Here is a 14,166-nt window from a genome sequence, read left to right on the forward strand (position 1 = left end):
AGAGCCTTAAGGTGTCTCACTTGCCCCATCCTCCCTTAACCTTGCTATATTGCAATTTGCTTCAAGAATCTTCCAATAATTTAGAAAAATAAATATATAATGGAATAAATATAGGTTTATAAGTTTTTATTTAACCCCAAGACAATTTAAATACAACACATTTCAGTGGACTACTGAATTATTTCTTGTATAGGGTGCACCAATTTAGTATATCACCAATCAGTTTGGTAAATTCGTTATACAGGATGGCTGAAAAATAGCGTGCAATACTTTAAGTTAAAACAATATAACTTAAAAACTAGTCGAAACCAAAAAATTACATAGTATATTCATAACCGCCGGTTTAGGATATTTGCGTTTATATAGCAAACAATTTTGCTATATAATCAGAGAATATGTAAAATCTAAAACCTTCGCGATCGCCTAGTCTCCTTGTTTTTTTCATGTTAAAGATCAGTTTTATTTTGGCAGTCTTTGTATAAAAATGGAGCCTTCATGTTCAAATTTTTTAAAATGGTATCTTATGGAGAAGTTGAAAAGTTCATCCCTTGAACAAAAAGCCATGCCCATATAGTGAATTCTATCTTTTTAAGGACCTGAAAAGCCTATGCACTAGCGATCGCGGGGGGAAATAATACTAAGTTCCAATAATATGACCCCAGTCGTAAGCGTAGCGCTTTACTCTGAAAGCTTGGATTTAAAACAAGGCCAACATTTTAGCTGGTGATGATGCTGAGGCTAGAGACAGGGTTGGCGCTCCTTTGTGAACGCTCGCTTAGACGCTCTATGATATAATTTGACGATTGAGATAAGTTATTCTACTTTTAAATCTGAATAGCATTTAGTAGCTGACCTGTTTTAAAAGACCCACAAACTCATATAGGTCTCAGGAACATGAGAAAAATTATATCATAAATGCACGAAACTGCGCCTCCATCGCGTCGCCTGCAGAGGCACAATTCAACGCAATTGTATGTGCAGAGATAATTTAATGAGACCATTAGAAGATTTTGAATGAGCGGTATAATAAAAAAACTGTTAATTATTGCAGCGGACAAATAAGCACTTAATGAAAGAATGCAAGTCCTAGAAAAATTTTGATTAATAAACTGGTTCGGACAATTGTAGAAATAGCACCTACAAAGGAATTTTATCATATATTTAAAGAAATCCTTCAGTCAATTAGAAACGGAGGCAGAGATAAAATGTCTAAATAATATATAATAAAAATAGTCTGAAATCAAGGATAAGTCGACCTAGTTGACTAGCAGTCGACTCAAATGGCTCTTGCATTACCAAGATCAGGTGACCAACTTTCTGCGGTTGTTGGCCGAACCATAAATGGTAGACCTAGTCATCTAGCAAACCAAGGGTCTGTTGAACGGTCAAATTAATACATCGAAGCTTTATTTCGTGCTTGACTTATGTTCGAAAAAAAATGGGCTATAGGTTGTTACTTTGTTCAGTTTTAGAACTCTTCTTATCACCGTAACATTAAACAGCCACCTTATAAAGCAGCAGTTGGAGCCGACCCTCTTGACTCTACCCATATTTTAAGTAAGAGTATAAGAGTTTCTTAAAAAACTTCACTATCTCTTGACATCAGAAGATTTACTCATAACCATTATTCAACAACACCTCAACCTCACATCAACAGCAATTCAACTAATTAACGACAACGCTTTAACATTAAAATTGGCAATTGAATCATCAGTGAAAATTTTTTGCAATATAAGAAGTCTTGACAGCAAACAATAAGTCATTTTTGTTGTATGTCAAATTGAAACTAATGAGGCCTTTTTATGTGGTAAAGTCCAGTGCAACGATATATTAGAATGGTCACCCGTCAAAACACCAGCATTTTACTTCTCAAACAATGTAAATAGAAGGTGGATGACATTGTTTGGCAGGTGGAATGCTGGTGTTTTGACGGGTGACCATTCTAATATATCGTTGCACTGGACTTTAATTATAAAAATTTAGTGAACGCAAATTATAGAAATACGTCGGGAAGAAGTTAGATATGAATCAAAAATTACTTGTTGCTTATGCAAGAAAGAAGCAAATATTTAAAGACCAAAAGCAAAAACACGTAAAGATATTAGCTGAAAAAAATCAAAGACATTGTATTAGTATTTTTATCTAATAATGTAAAATGCCTGATTTAATAAAATAATTCCCATTTCTAAATCCAATTAATTAAGTAAGTATATTTATTTACTGCTTTTTATAATAGAAATGTTGTTTTTAATTTCACATAAACAATTCATGAAAAAAGATCCCTGTTTTTATTTTATGCTTGAGACATATTATATAAAAATGCTTTTAAATCCTTACAACCTTTAAAGTACCAAATTACCTATAGATAAATTGAAAATATAGGTTGGCATCAATGACTGGCAGTCGCAGAATAGAGAAGAAGAAAAAAGTTTAAAAGAAGCGGAACTCTTATTTTGTGAACCGTAAATCTGCATAATTATCTTAGTTTGATGTGGTGCTTATAAATACCGTTGGCATAAATGTACTAGATATCTATGCCAAATAAAAACAAATTGACGATGATATAATTGATTAATGATTTCTACCAACTGGTACCACCCAGCGGCGAAGTTTTAATGGGTAACCGGTCACGGAGTTCAAGAACTACCGGTATTCATAAAGAATTTCTTTGCCGACAAAAAAATAAATATAGCTAGTGTTTCGCGTCTAAGAGATCGTCATCAGGCCTTAGACCTACATCCAAATAATTACCGTGTTTTTTAAAGTAATTTTTTCTGATACTAACCTAACAGACTTTGATAAAATTAATGGTGGTACAAACAACAAGAAAAATTTCTCTGAAAATGTGTTTACATTTTTCTCTATGTTTATTTTTTTAATGTCACTTGCAGATATATTTACATAGATATTATACAACTATAAAATTTATTTATTATAAATTCTTTAGTTGATGCTAAAGATTATGTACTCACAGAACAGATAGGAAGTGAAGTAGATACAGAAAATAAGAAAACTAATAACAAAAGGAAAACTAATAACAAAGTTATTTGTGAAACAAATATAGAAAGAAAAGGGGGAAGAAAATAAATATGGTGGGACAATTTCTAAGTTTGGCAGAACATAAGAATCATTGAATATGATACAGTTCTTAGTGGTGTTTTTTTAAATATTAGGACCAACTGAGCGGTTTGAAAACCATTTCAAAAAGAAAAATCATAAAATTAAACGAAAACTTTCTCTTTTTCTCTTGGTATTTAATTCTCTTGAGACTCAATATCAAGAACCAGATTTTAAAATATTTTGTTCTTCCTGTATGTGAATGACACCTATTTCTTTTAGAAGTTTTTATTAAAGTTGTTAAATTCAAAAAGTTGGGACTAAAAATATCTTAAGCCCGTCCTGTGCATCTAAAAGGGCATAAACTTTTAGACGTTATTGTAAATTACACTTAAGTTTTTTTAATTTAGTGCTAACAAAGGCCAGTGATCTCTAACAATCAATATTATTACACTTATCAGGATTATTACACTTTATTTATGTTTATATAAATTATCGTTTTTTATTTTTGGTCCTAAAATTCTTGGAAAAAATGGACACTATTTTCGAGACAGCCTGTATCAATTTATTGTAAGTCAAAATAATATATAAATAAATTAGTTAAAGTCCTTGGATATGAGATAATTAAATTGTTCATGTTTCTTTTGTTTTGTTAAATATCTACATTTGTTAATTTATTTTTGATTTAATAAAAAAAAAATTAAAATCTTTATGAAAGACCTTACTTAGACCAAAGACTGTTGAAATTTTTTTTTAACATTATTTCTATGGATCAAATTCCCTGTAGGCAAAATTTTTAAAGTGCCAATTAAATAATATACAAATATTAAATTTTCAAAAAATGTGAAACCACACTCTCGCAGTTGGCCTACTATTGGCCCCTAACTATTATGGAACACTAGTCATACAGATTATCAGGAAATAAAAATTTTATATTTTATTTAAGCAGATTATATTTAGCTATTATCTAACTCTGTTTTGGGTTACAGTTACCGGAGTTTGTGGAACTTTCTTTGATTTTCCTATGGTTCGACTGAAAAGTGTGTTTCCTGTCCCTATGACTAAAGTAAATAGCTGCAAGTGGAGGTTACTGAAAATGTAATTTTTTTTTTTAAAATAAAATTGAAATGACTGATCATTGAAAACTTACGTCACTCCAGTTACTGGTGTTGCTTCGTTTCCACTTATAATAAATAGGGGGAATAATATTGAAAATACACAACCACTAAAAGAAATCAAGTACATTACATATATACGTTACAAAAATCTATTTTATTATACCTTATAACCCAAGAGTCAGATAGCTGAGTAAGTATGGTTAATGGCAGCCCAAACCCAAGAAAGTATGGCCAATTTTCCTCTATAAACGATAACCTTTTGTGCAATTCCCAACCCATATTAAACCATTTGTACTCAAAAGAATATAGAGAGTACAATAGTGACACTTGGGTAATATATAAAATGTATCCCAAGGGGTTTATGGGTATGTAACTTGTCAATGTGGCTTGGATTAAAAATAGACACTGGACCACGATACTAAAAAATGAATCCGCAAAAAACATACTTATACTGGGAAAAGAAACTGGTCTTCCTCTGCTATGTCTATAGGCAGAATCAGCTATGTCCTAAAATAGAAAAATAAATTACAGTTCAGCATGATAGCGAAAGAAGGAAAATGAAGGTCCTAAAAAGGGCTGCTATGAAAGTTATTGGTTCTTGCATTCTCTTCAATTTCGTGTTTGTGACCCAATATCTTCAATATTGCGGAGGGTTGTTCGTCGACATTTAGGTAAACAGGTTTCTGTTTTATTTCTGACCCCACCCAACAACCCTCCGCAATCTTGCATTCTCTGTTTACTACAGAAATTTTTTTTTTTTTAAGGATGCATTGACTTTATTAATTTTAAACTTTATCTTTAGCACAGTTTTAAAATGAATGAAACATTTTCGTTTTTGATATTCATTACTTTTGAAATAAAATATATTAAATAAATGCATATAAACAGCCATGCATATATCTATAGAGCTTCTTTGATACCTAAATTACAACTATGGATCTAACAAAATATAATGAGAAGATATGGAAGATTTGACCCTGCCAAAATGTTTACTTTCACTATGGCGCTCTGTGGAAGCATACCAAAGGAGGTTTGCTAAACATTTAAAATTGTGTATAGGAGATCATAATATGTTTTAAGTGCTTTTAGTATGTATAGTTATAAGAGTTGTGCGTTATGTTTAAAAAAAATCTACTGACGAAGAAAACATTTAATTTTTAAATTTAAAATAATTTAAAAAAACTGCTTAAATAATTTTAAAAAATGTCAGAAAACACTGAAATAGTACTATACCAGTTCAGATCTAATTAAAATGTTTAGTCATAAATGTTATTATATGTTTTAGGCATATATATACACTTGCGTGCATAGAAATCGGTCCACTGTAAACTTTTGACTTTAAATATATTTTTTTTAAAAATTATACATTAGATCAAAAAAAGAAATATCCTGTTTGAAAGACAATTTAATATCCTTTAATATGAGTATAAATTTATGAAAACTTATTTGAACATCCTATCTTTAACATAGTGAAATTAATGCATTAAGAAAAATAGGCTTTTTTATTATTAACATAAATAGGGTTATTGACAATTTAAAACTTAACACTTAATTTTTTAATAATGGGTATGACCTCCTCTTGCCCTAATAACATCTCTCATACGATTAGGCATAGATCTAATCAAGTTTGCTATTGTTTCTTGTGGGATGTTTAGGCACTCTTCTTCTACTGCAACAATAAGATCTGGGATCGAGTTTGGGGTACGAAGTCTAGCTCGAATTGTTCGTTTTAGCTTATCCCATAAATGTTCGATCAGATTTGGGTCAGGACTGTATGCTGGCCACTCCATAACCCGAAAACCGACTTCTGCAATGTAATCTTGCACGATCCTTGCGGTGTGCGGCCTTGCGTTGTCATGCATAAAGGTAAATTCACCTCCAATTTAGTCGACGTAAGGTACCACATGAATTGCTAAAATCTCCTCGATATACCTAGCAGCCGTTAAACCTCTTCTTCCGTGAACACGGTCGCCCCTACGAATGAACTGAAGGTCGGTTCGTGCTTCTATAGAAATTGCACCCCAGATCATGCAGGAACCACCTCCATAAGCACTTCGCTCTTCAAAGCAGCAATCTGCAAATCGCTCTCTTGGTCTTCGGTACACTTTCCTTCTTCGGTCGCTACCATGGAGGCATATCTGAGAACAGACTGACTCATCTGAGAACAGAACAGATCCTCATTGTTCCAACGTCCAATTCAGATGATCCCTTGCAAAACGCAGGCGTGCTTGCCGATGAGCTGAAGTAAGTTTTGGACCAATCGCAGGTGTTTTAGGGGTCAGGTTATTTTCCTGCAGTCTTCGTTTTACTGTCCACTGACTAATAGGCACTCCTCGCACCTCACGGAGCTGTCGTTTTTTTTTTTTTTTTTATTGTAAACACAAGCACAAGAGGAAAGTCCTATGTCACTCTTGGAGTGGTGCTTGCGCGAAGATATTTGTGGGCATTTATCTTGAATCGCTGCAGGTTGTATGCGTCGGGAAATATGTGAGGTGAAAGCCCGTTCCACAAAGAAGATGTTCTCCAGATGAATGAGTCCCGATACAGCGACGTCCTTGGGGTAGGCAGGTGGACTCGATGTTGATGAGCCGCAACTGCTAGACGCGTCCTTCTTGCCGGAACAGCCCTGGGTGGGATCAAGCCTGCCAGCTTAGAGGAGCACTTACCGTGATAATAACGGTAAAATAAACAGAGATCAGCCACCTTTCTCCTGTGCTCCAGACTATTTGTCAGTTCTGGTTTGTCGATAAGACGAATAGCTCTCTTCTGTATAGAATCTAGCAGCTTTAAACTATGCTTGGGTGTAGAGCTCCAGACATGCGAGCAATACTCGAGGGAAGGGCGTATTTGAGCCTTATAAAGAGTCAGCAGCTGTTCTGGTGTATACAGTTTTTTCGTTTTGAAAAGCACTCCGAGTTTTTTGGAAGCTGCCCTGGCGATCTCTGCAACGTGGTCATGCCAGGACACACTGTTGGTGACTTCGACTCCTAGAAGATGTAAGGATGATTTCATTGGCAATGTTTTCCCTGCCATAACCAGCTCCGGGCCACCAAGGTTAGTCTTCATCGTAAATACTGCAGCCTGCGTTTTTTTAGCGTTAAAATTGACCAAATTGTTATCGCCCCACTCCAAGATTGCTCTAATATCGTTGTTGGTTGAAGCTACTTGTTGCTGCCTAAGATTCCGAGAAGTTGCGGCTGTCGTTGGTTTGGCGGACTTAAATGTGGAAATAAGTGTGCTATCGTCCGCAAAGCTGTAGATTGGATTGACAGTGGTTCCTAGCAAATCATTGATATATATCAAGAAAAGGGTGGGGGATAGAATGCATCCTTGAGGGACTCCAGCGTTAATGTTAAATTTGTCGGAGAGGTGTCCATCGACGGCTACTTGGATTGTTCGTTGTTCAAGAAAACTTTTGATCCAATTCAATAATGAGTTTTGTATGCCGATTGACGAGAGCTTGGTTAGTAGTCCCTCATGCCACACTCTGTCAAATGCCTTGGAAATGTCAAGAGCGACTGAGCGGGACCACCGAACATAAACTAGAATAGAAGGATCACTCTAAGCGCCGCCCAAAATGTTGCCTTTCTCACTCGCTTTCTGATGCTACTCTTTTTTGCTGCCCGGTGGCGACTGCGTTATACAGGGGCGTCTTCAGTATTAGAACTATAATAGCGTTGTGCGGAAATTTTGTACTTTGTAAAAATGCCGGCGATATGTTGCGTAGATGGCTGCAGGAGTAAAAGGTGATATACATTTTTTTTTAAATAAAAATGGATTAGTTTACAGAAAAAAATACACGCTTTTCTTCAGTATTTCTTAAATATCTCGTTAAATTGAGATCCTACAAAAAAATCTAATAAACAAAATTTGGTTTAAAAACAAAAGATTGGCTTTTGTTTGATTTATCTAGGTGCTATAGGCGCTAAGATACAACTGTGTGAACATAACCCCTTTTTTTAGATAACAAAATATAATGATGTAAAATAATAACGTGAAATAATTTAAAAAAAAAAACGTTTTTTAGACAAATATCTAGCACATTTTTTTAAGTATGTACTATCAAAAACTTTAAAAATAAACTTGATTGTAAGTCATTAGCATAAAAATTAAAAAAGTTAGGAATAAAATAAAAATAATTGCAGTTTTAAAAAAATTTATCATAAAAAATGATGTATTTATTTCAAAAATTAAAGCGTAGCCTTCTACAATGGACTATATATAGGTACCAATAATATGTTCAAAAAGTGTCAGCGATTTAGAGTACGTATTTTTTTTAATTCGTGATTTTAATCTAAAAAAATGCAAAATTTTTGGTAATATTCTGTTATTAGTGGTGGTTTTTAATAGTGAAAGCTATCCGATTTATTATTAGTTGCATTGCAATCATTTGAATGATATAAATTTTAGCCACTTATACCGTCTAACCATACTTAAAACTGCATTTTTTTCGTCATTAAGGGTGGTTTTTAAGGGTTTAAGTTTCAAAATATTGATGTGTATTATAATCCCCAATGTAAAACTATATTTATTTTGCATATTTATATGAATTCTAGGTTGTAAAACACCTATTTTCGTTTTATTTTAATTTTAGTGGTTTGTTCTTTCATCCCCTATTTAAAAAGCAAATAATTAGGCATTTAATAAGTTTTTTTATTTAACTGCCTTTTTATATTTCACTGTTACCGAGTTCCATATGCTGAGTGTTGTTATCACATTATTATGTAAATTTTATTAAATATTTAAAAAATTGCTATATTAGCGAAGTTATTATTAATTAAGTGTATGTTATATTAGGTAGGTAGTTTCTTGGTCAGTTAAGAAAAGAGCATGAAAGGAACGTAAAGCTAAGATTTAATTGTGTACATTCTAATAAACTTAATTTTAAAGCTATCTACCAAGTGTTTTTCTTACAGTTATTTTTTCAAAAGAGATACTTCATAATATTCTTTCAATTTCATTTTAACATTAATACAAAGTGCCTTTAATTTCAAAAAATTCCATATATTACACCCTGCCCGCCGCGATGTACGAAAATATTCCTTATTAAAAATGTTTTAAACACCCCCCGTATCGTAAAGGATTGCCGTCGAAACTAAATAATGATTTACGACCGCGTAAAAAAAGTCGGCACTGTTTAGAAGTCCCTACTTCAAACGGCCGCAAGAGAGTGAACCTACTGTCTTGTTCTTTATACTGTGGCGGGACTCGCCGTGCTTCTCCATGGCCTCCGTCCACAAGTGTGTGACGTAAGCCAGAAGATCGCCGGTGGATCTAAGCTTTCGGAAGCTGTATTGATAATCGCTGATTAGTCCAGATGATTCCAGATATCTTAACAGTTGTTGGTTGACTGCTTTCTCCATAATCTTCGATATTACTGGAACTAGTGCAATCGGGCGGTAATTGGACGGCATCGTCTTCTTTCCCTTTTTGGGTACAGCTTGCACCTGAGCAGTTTTCCAGCTTGTTGGAAATGAGCCCTGGTTATACGATGCCGTGAACAGTCTACATAAGGGAGGAGTCAATTCGTCTGCACAACGTTTTAGTACTAGGGCTGGAATTCCATCGGGTCCAGAAGCTTTGTTGGTGTCTACGCTTTTAAGAATTTTATTTATAATTCGTTGGGGAAACGAAATTTCTCCCATCGACGAATTCACTCTTGGCAAATATGGCGGTGTTTTGCCTTGCGAGTGCAGAGTAGAATTGGACGCGAAGAGTTTACCCAGTAAGTTGGCTTTTTCCTTTGCTGTTACCGCGATAGAACCATCATCTGCTGTTAGGGGTGGCAAGGCCGACTTAGCAAATCCTTGACTAACGGCTTTCGATACCGACCAGAAAGATCTTGTTCCATTTGGGCAGTTTAGCAGTTTGTTTTTGATCCTGTTGTTGTGACTCTCTTTGCATTCATCAATAATTCGCTTGCAGCTATTTCTGGAGGTTAAAAAGTTCCTCCAATTTTCGGTGGAAGGATGTTGACGCCATTTGCGATATGCTGCGTTTTTGGTGTTTACTGCCTTTTTGCAATTCAGGTTGAACCATTGCTTGTTATTTGATCTGCATTTAGTAGAAAAAGGGATATAAGCTTCCATTCCTGCCAAGATCGTCTCTGTAATTTGGTTTGCACATTCTGAGATGTTATTGGTTCTAAAGCAGACTTCTTTCCAAGGGAATGAGCGATAAAATTCACGAAGATGGTTCCACTCTGCTGATTTATAGTGCCATACCTTCCGCGGCATCAGAGGATCCTGCGTTTTAACATCCAACTGGCAAGAGACTGTTATCAATTTGTGGTCCGATGTTCCTAGGGGGGCCTGTACTGATACAGTGTACGAGTCAGGGTCTGAAGCCAAGACCAGATCTAGGAGACTCGCGAACTCGCCGTCTCGGTCGGGGATTCTGGTACGTTCCTCCACAAGCTGCGTAAGCCCGCATATGGTGGCAAATAGCTCAGCTTCTCGTCCTTCATCGTCGTTCTTGTTGCAGAAGCGCAGCCAGTTGATATTGTGAACGTTAAAATCACCCATGACGATGATTTCTGCGATTGGGTAGTCAATTTGCAGTTGGTTAATGCAATCAACCAGGTTCAAAAAGAGCCGCCTATATTGGGTGTCGCTTGGTAGTCTGTAGATACAACAGATAAATTTCGTGGCTCCACTGGCTATTATTTTGAACCACATAACGTCGAAGTCTGCAGGTTCAAGCGTTTCCTCCCGCTGGCAACTCAAATCGCTCTTGACAAATACTGCCAATCCAAAGTTTAGTCGAAATCGGGTGTGTAGATCGTATCCAGGATAAATGAGGTGAACATTTGTTGTTGAAGGTTTCACCTTTGTTTCTGCCAATGCCAGAATGTGAGGCTTATTTGATTGCAGGTGTTGGTGTACTGCATTAATATTGGTGTTTAGGCCTCTGATGTTGCAGAAATTGATTTTTAAGCTTAAGTCGTTGCACTTGAACGGTATTAAGGTGACGATTTCTTAATATTGTTGACACAATAAAGCGGTCATCACGAGCGGTTGTAAATCGCTTCCTACCTGTTCCAGGTCGCCTATGAAAGGATCCAGTCTCCTCATAACGTTGGCACACTCTTCGAACCGCTGCGCGAGTCATATCCAATTGTCTAGCAACAACTCGCTGACTTAGTCCATTTTCGATTAAAGCAAAAACTTGGGCGGCTTTTTGTGGTGTAGTATGCATTAAATTAACACACTTGAACACTATTGAGGTTATGAAAAACGAATAATATGCTAATTTCAGTTGCAAACGCAATAATTTTATTATTTGACAAATTTGTTATATTCGTTACAATCACCACATAAACACGGTTCATTTGTTTACCGGTTGCTATGCATATAAACGATAAGTCTTCTTGATAAATTTCTACTCACATTAAAGGATAATAAATTGTCTTTCAAACAGCATATTTCTTTTTTTGATCTGATGGATAATTTTAAAAAAATATATATTTAAAGTCAAAAGTTTACAGTGGGCTGATTTCTATGCACGCAAGTTTATATTGAATTTTATAATTCTTGACTTGTGTAAGAGTACTTTACTTGTTGACACTCATAGATGAATAAATCTATTTTAAAAAAAAGCATGAACATAGAAAAATATTATTTTCTTATGCTTTTGCCAATATCTCAAATTTGAGCCTTACTGAAGACTAATAATGTACTTACATTAATGTTATTTATAAAGGATTTGTCATTTCATTAATTTCCTTATATCCAAGTAATAAAAACATTCTACCTAGGTATATAATTATTTTAATATGGAGTAATAAGCAAATTAATTGTAAAATTTGAAATATTAATATATATTATAAAACTAAATTTCCTTTCTGAACCAATTAACATTTTAAACAAAAAATAGAAATATATAATAATATGGTCTACAATTAAGAATCACATCATATAATATTTAAAATAGGGAGTTTAATTAAATATCAACTCATAGGCTTCCCATTTGCCAGATATTCAGGAGCTAGTGAATAACAATGACTGTTATTTTCTGGTTCTACTGTGACATAATTAAAGTCGGTAAACTTAACTCAACAGTTTATTAATTAATAATTAGAACAGCCCTAATTTATTTTAACAAAATAATTTGCAAACTTTATTTTTCATTAGTTTAACCTGTTGAGAGAATTTCTAATCAAAAGATCAGACTTATTATAATCTATAAGGCATTTGTAGATTCAATTCAATTATAGGATTTAGAATATTGTTATGGGGTGAACTTTACAACAACAGCCTATATAAATTAAATACAAGACAGACCCCTCTCATTTGCTTTTTATAGAAATATATGCGTACTACAATTTTCTCTTTTATACACAATCAACCTAATTTAAGGAGTAAAAATAAGCTTAAACAAATTATACTCCTAATAAGTTTAAATACGCTTAATCTGATATATTTGAAATATGTTTATATGGGTAGGTACTGTTGGTTAAAAGTTTTGGTATATTTTATTTCATTTTATTTTTGGTATAGTTGTACCTCAAGCTGTACTATGACAGTTTTCTTTTACAATTTTAAAAATATACTGAACATACAGATGTACATCTAAGTATCTGCTATTACTATCTTCTATTTGTCAATATTAATATTGTTCTATTCCCAAGGTGAAATTTCTTTCAGTTTCTACTTTGGGTAATTTACTACACTTTCATTTATTTATTTTTTCATAGATTGTTTGTTTAGGTATAAGTAAGTATTCAAATATTTAGTATATTAAAATCTATTTTTGTTATATTTATAATTTTTTGAATATTGTTTTATTTCAACTCTATTATATTCAATAATATTTCAATATGCACTTTGGATTTGGAAAATTATTTAAAAAATTATATATTACTTACTTGGAACCACAATGCATTAATCACCTTACTTAGTAGAAATAAAGGTACGAGCCAAGCAGATCGGTAAACCATAAGTATAAAATGCTTCACCCAAAACCACACAGTCACAAATGAACTATCTCCAAAAATCATTTCAATTAAAGCATCTATAGTTGGAAGTAAAAGATGTTCAAATATTAAGACACTAAGCAGAAAAACACCTCCATTCAACAGGGCACACTGTAAGACATTCCGACCAACTTTGGATCTTCTAAAAGATATAAACACTATTTTAAATCAAGGTAATGTTTTTTTGATTTTAAAAATATATACTTCATGTATATTTTTCACTATCACTTACTCTTGTTTGCCTTGTCGATTTGATAAATGGGTTTTAGATTCTGAGTCTTTTTGCCTAATTGCTGGACTATGTCTTGTTCTGACACTATCATTTATTTCCTTATCTAAGTAAAATATTACAACCATGCCTCTAAAGCTATCATAAACTCCCTTTATAATTGCAGACAGTATGTTCTAAAATTGAAAAGATTGTTCACACCTTTAGGGCACTATTAATTCCTGTCCATTTCTTACCTTTAGTTCCATCTTCACGTTGAAAAAAAAAACATCAGATTTATAAATAAAATATACAAAAGAAAAGAGATGAACAACTACTTGTTTTTTAAAAGGACTTAAACAACTTTCCTAACCTTTAAACCCTTGACAGCAAGTTTGTGACTTGTGACGTAAATAAAGAAAATTCCATTATTGCCATGTTTCTTAATTTACCCTAAACTTACCCAGGGTGTTCCCGTTCAACTGGTCAAAAGGCTATAGGGTATATACAGGATACAAGACCATACAGGATACAGAAGTAGCTTGAGTGTTGACATTTTCCATAAAAATGGAATTTTTCCTCAATATTAGAATTTCAGCGATTTTAATGACATTTATAGGTTGTAAATGATGTAGATAACAAGATAGTAGATAACAATAACAACCTATAAATGATATAGACATTTATAGGTTGTAAATGAATAGATGTATAATGATGTGATAAGGCCACTTTTTGAGGAATGACAGGGGTGCCTTCAAAAACGGCATGGTGATGATTACCATAAGCCAGGTAAGGTAATTATAAAACGT

General features: G+C 33.7%; 1 protein-coding gene across 1 annotated transcript; it reads right to left on the bottom strand.

The window, feature by feature from the left end:
* Positions 1-3,968: 3,968 nt before the first annotated feature.
* LOC126738504 (etoposide-induced protein 2.4 homolog) lies at positions 3,969-13,810 on the bottom strand. The gene is made up of 6 exons (XM_050443874.1): positions 13,615-13,810; positions 13,382-13,554; positions 13,042-13,291; positions 4,339-4,682; positions 4,208-4,282; positions 3,969-4,147 (listed from the first exon to the last, which is right to left on the bottom strand). The coding sequence occupies exons 1-6, from the start codon at positions 13,624-13,626 to the stop codon at positions 4,021-4,023; spliced, it is 981 nt and encodes a 326-aa protein (XP_050299831.1). The 5' UTR covers positions 13,627-13,810; the 3' UTR covers positions 3,969-4,020.
* Between the last annotated feature and the right edge of the window lie 356 nt (positions 13,811-14,166).

The sequence above is a fragment of the Anthonomus grandis genome, chromosome 7, assembly GCF_022605725.1.
Source record: "Anthonomus grandis grandis chromosome 7, icAntGran1.3, whole genome shotgun sequence".
NCBI classification, from domain to species: Eukaryota; Metazoa; Arthropoda; class Insecta; order Coleoptera; family Curculionidae; genus Anthonomus; species Anthonomus grandis.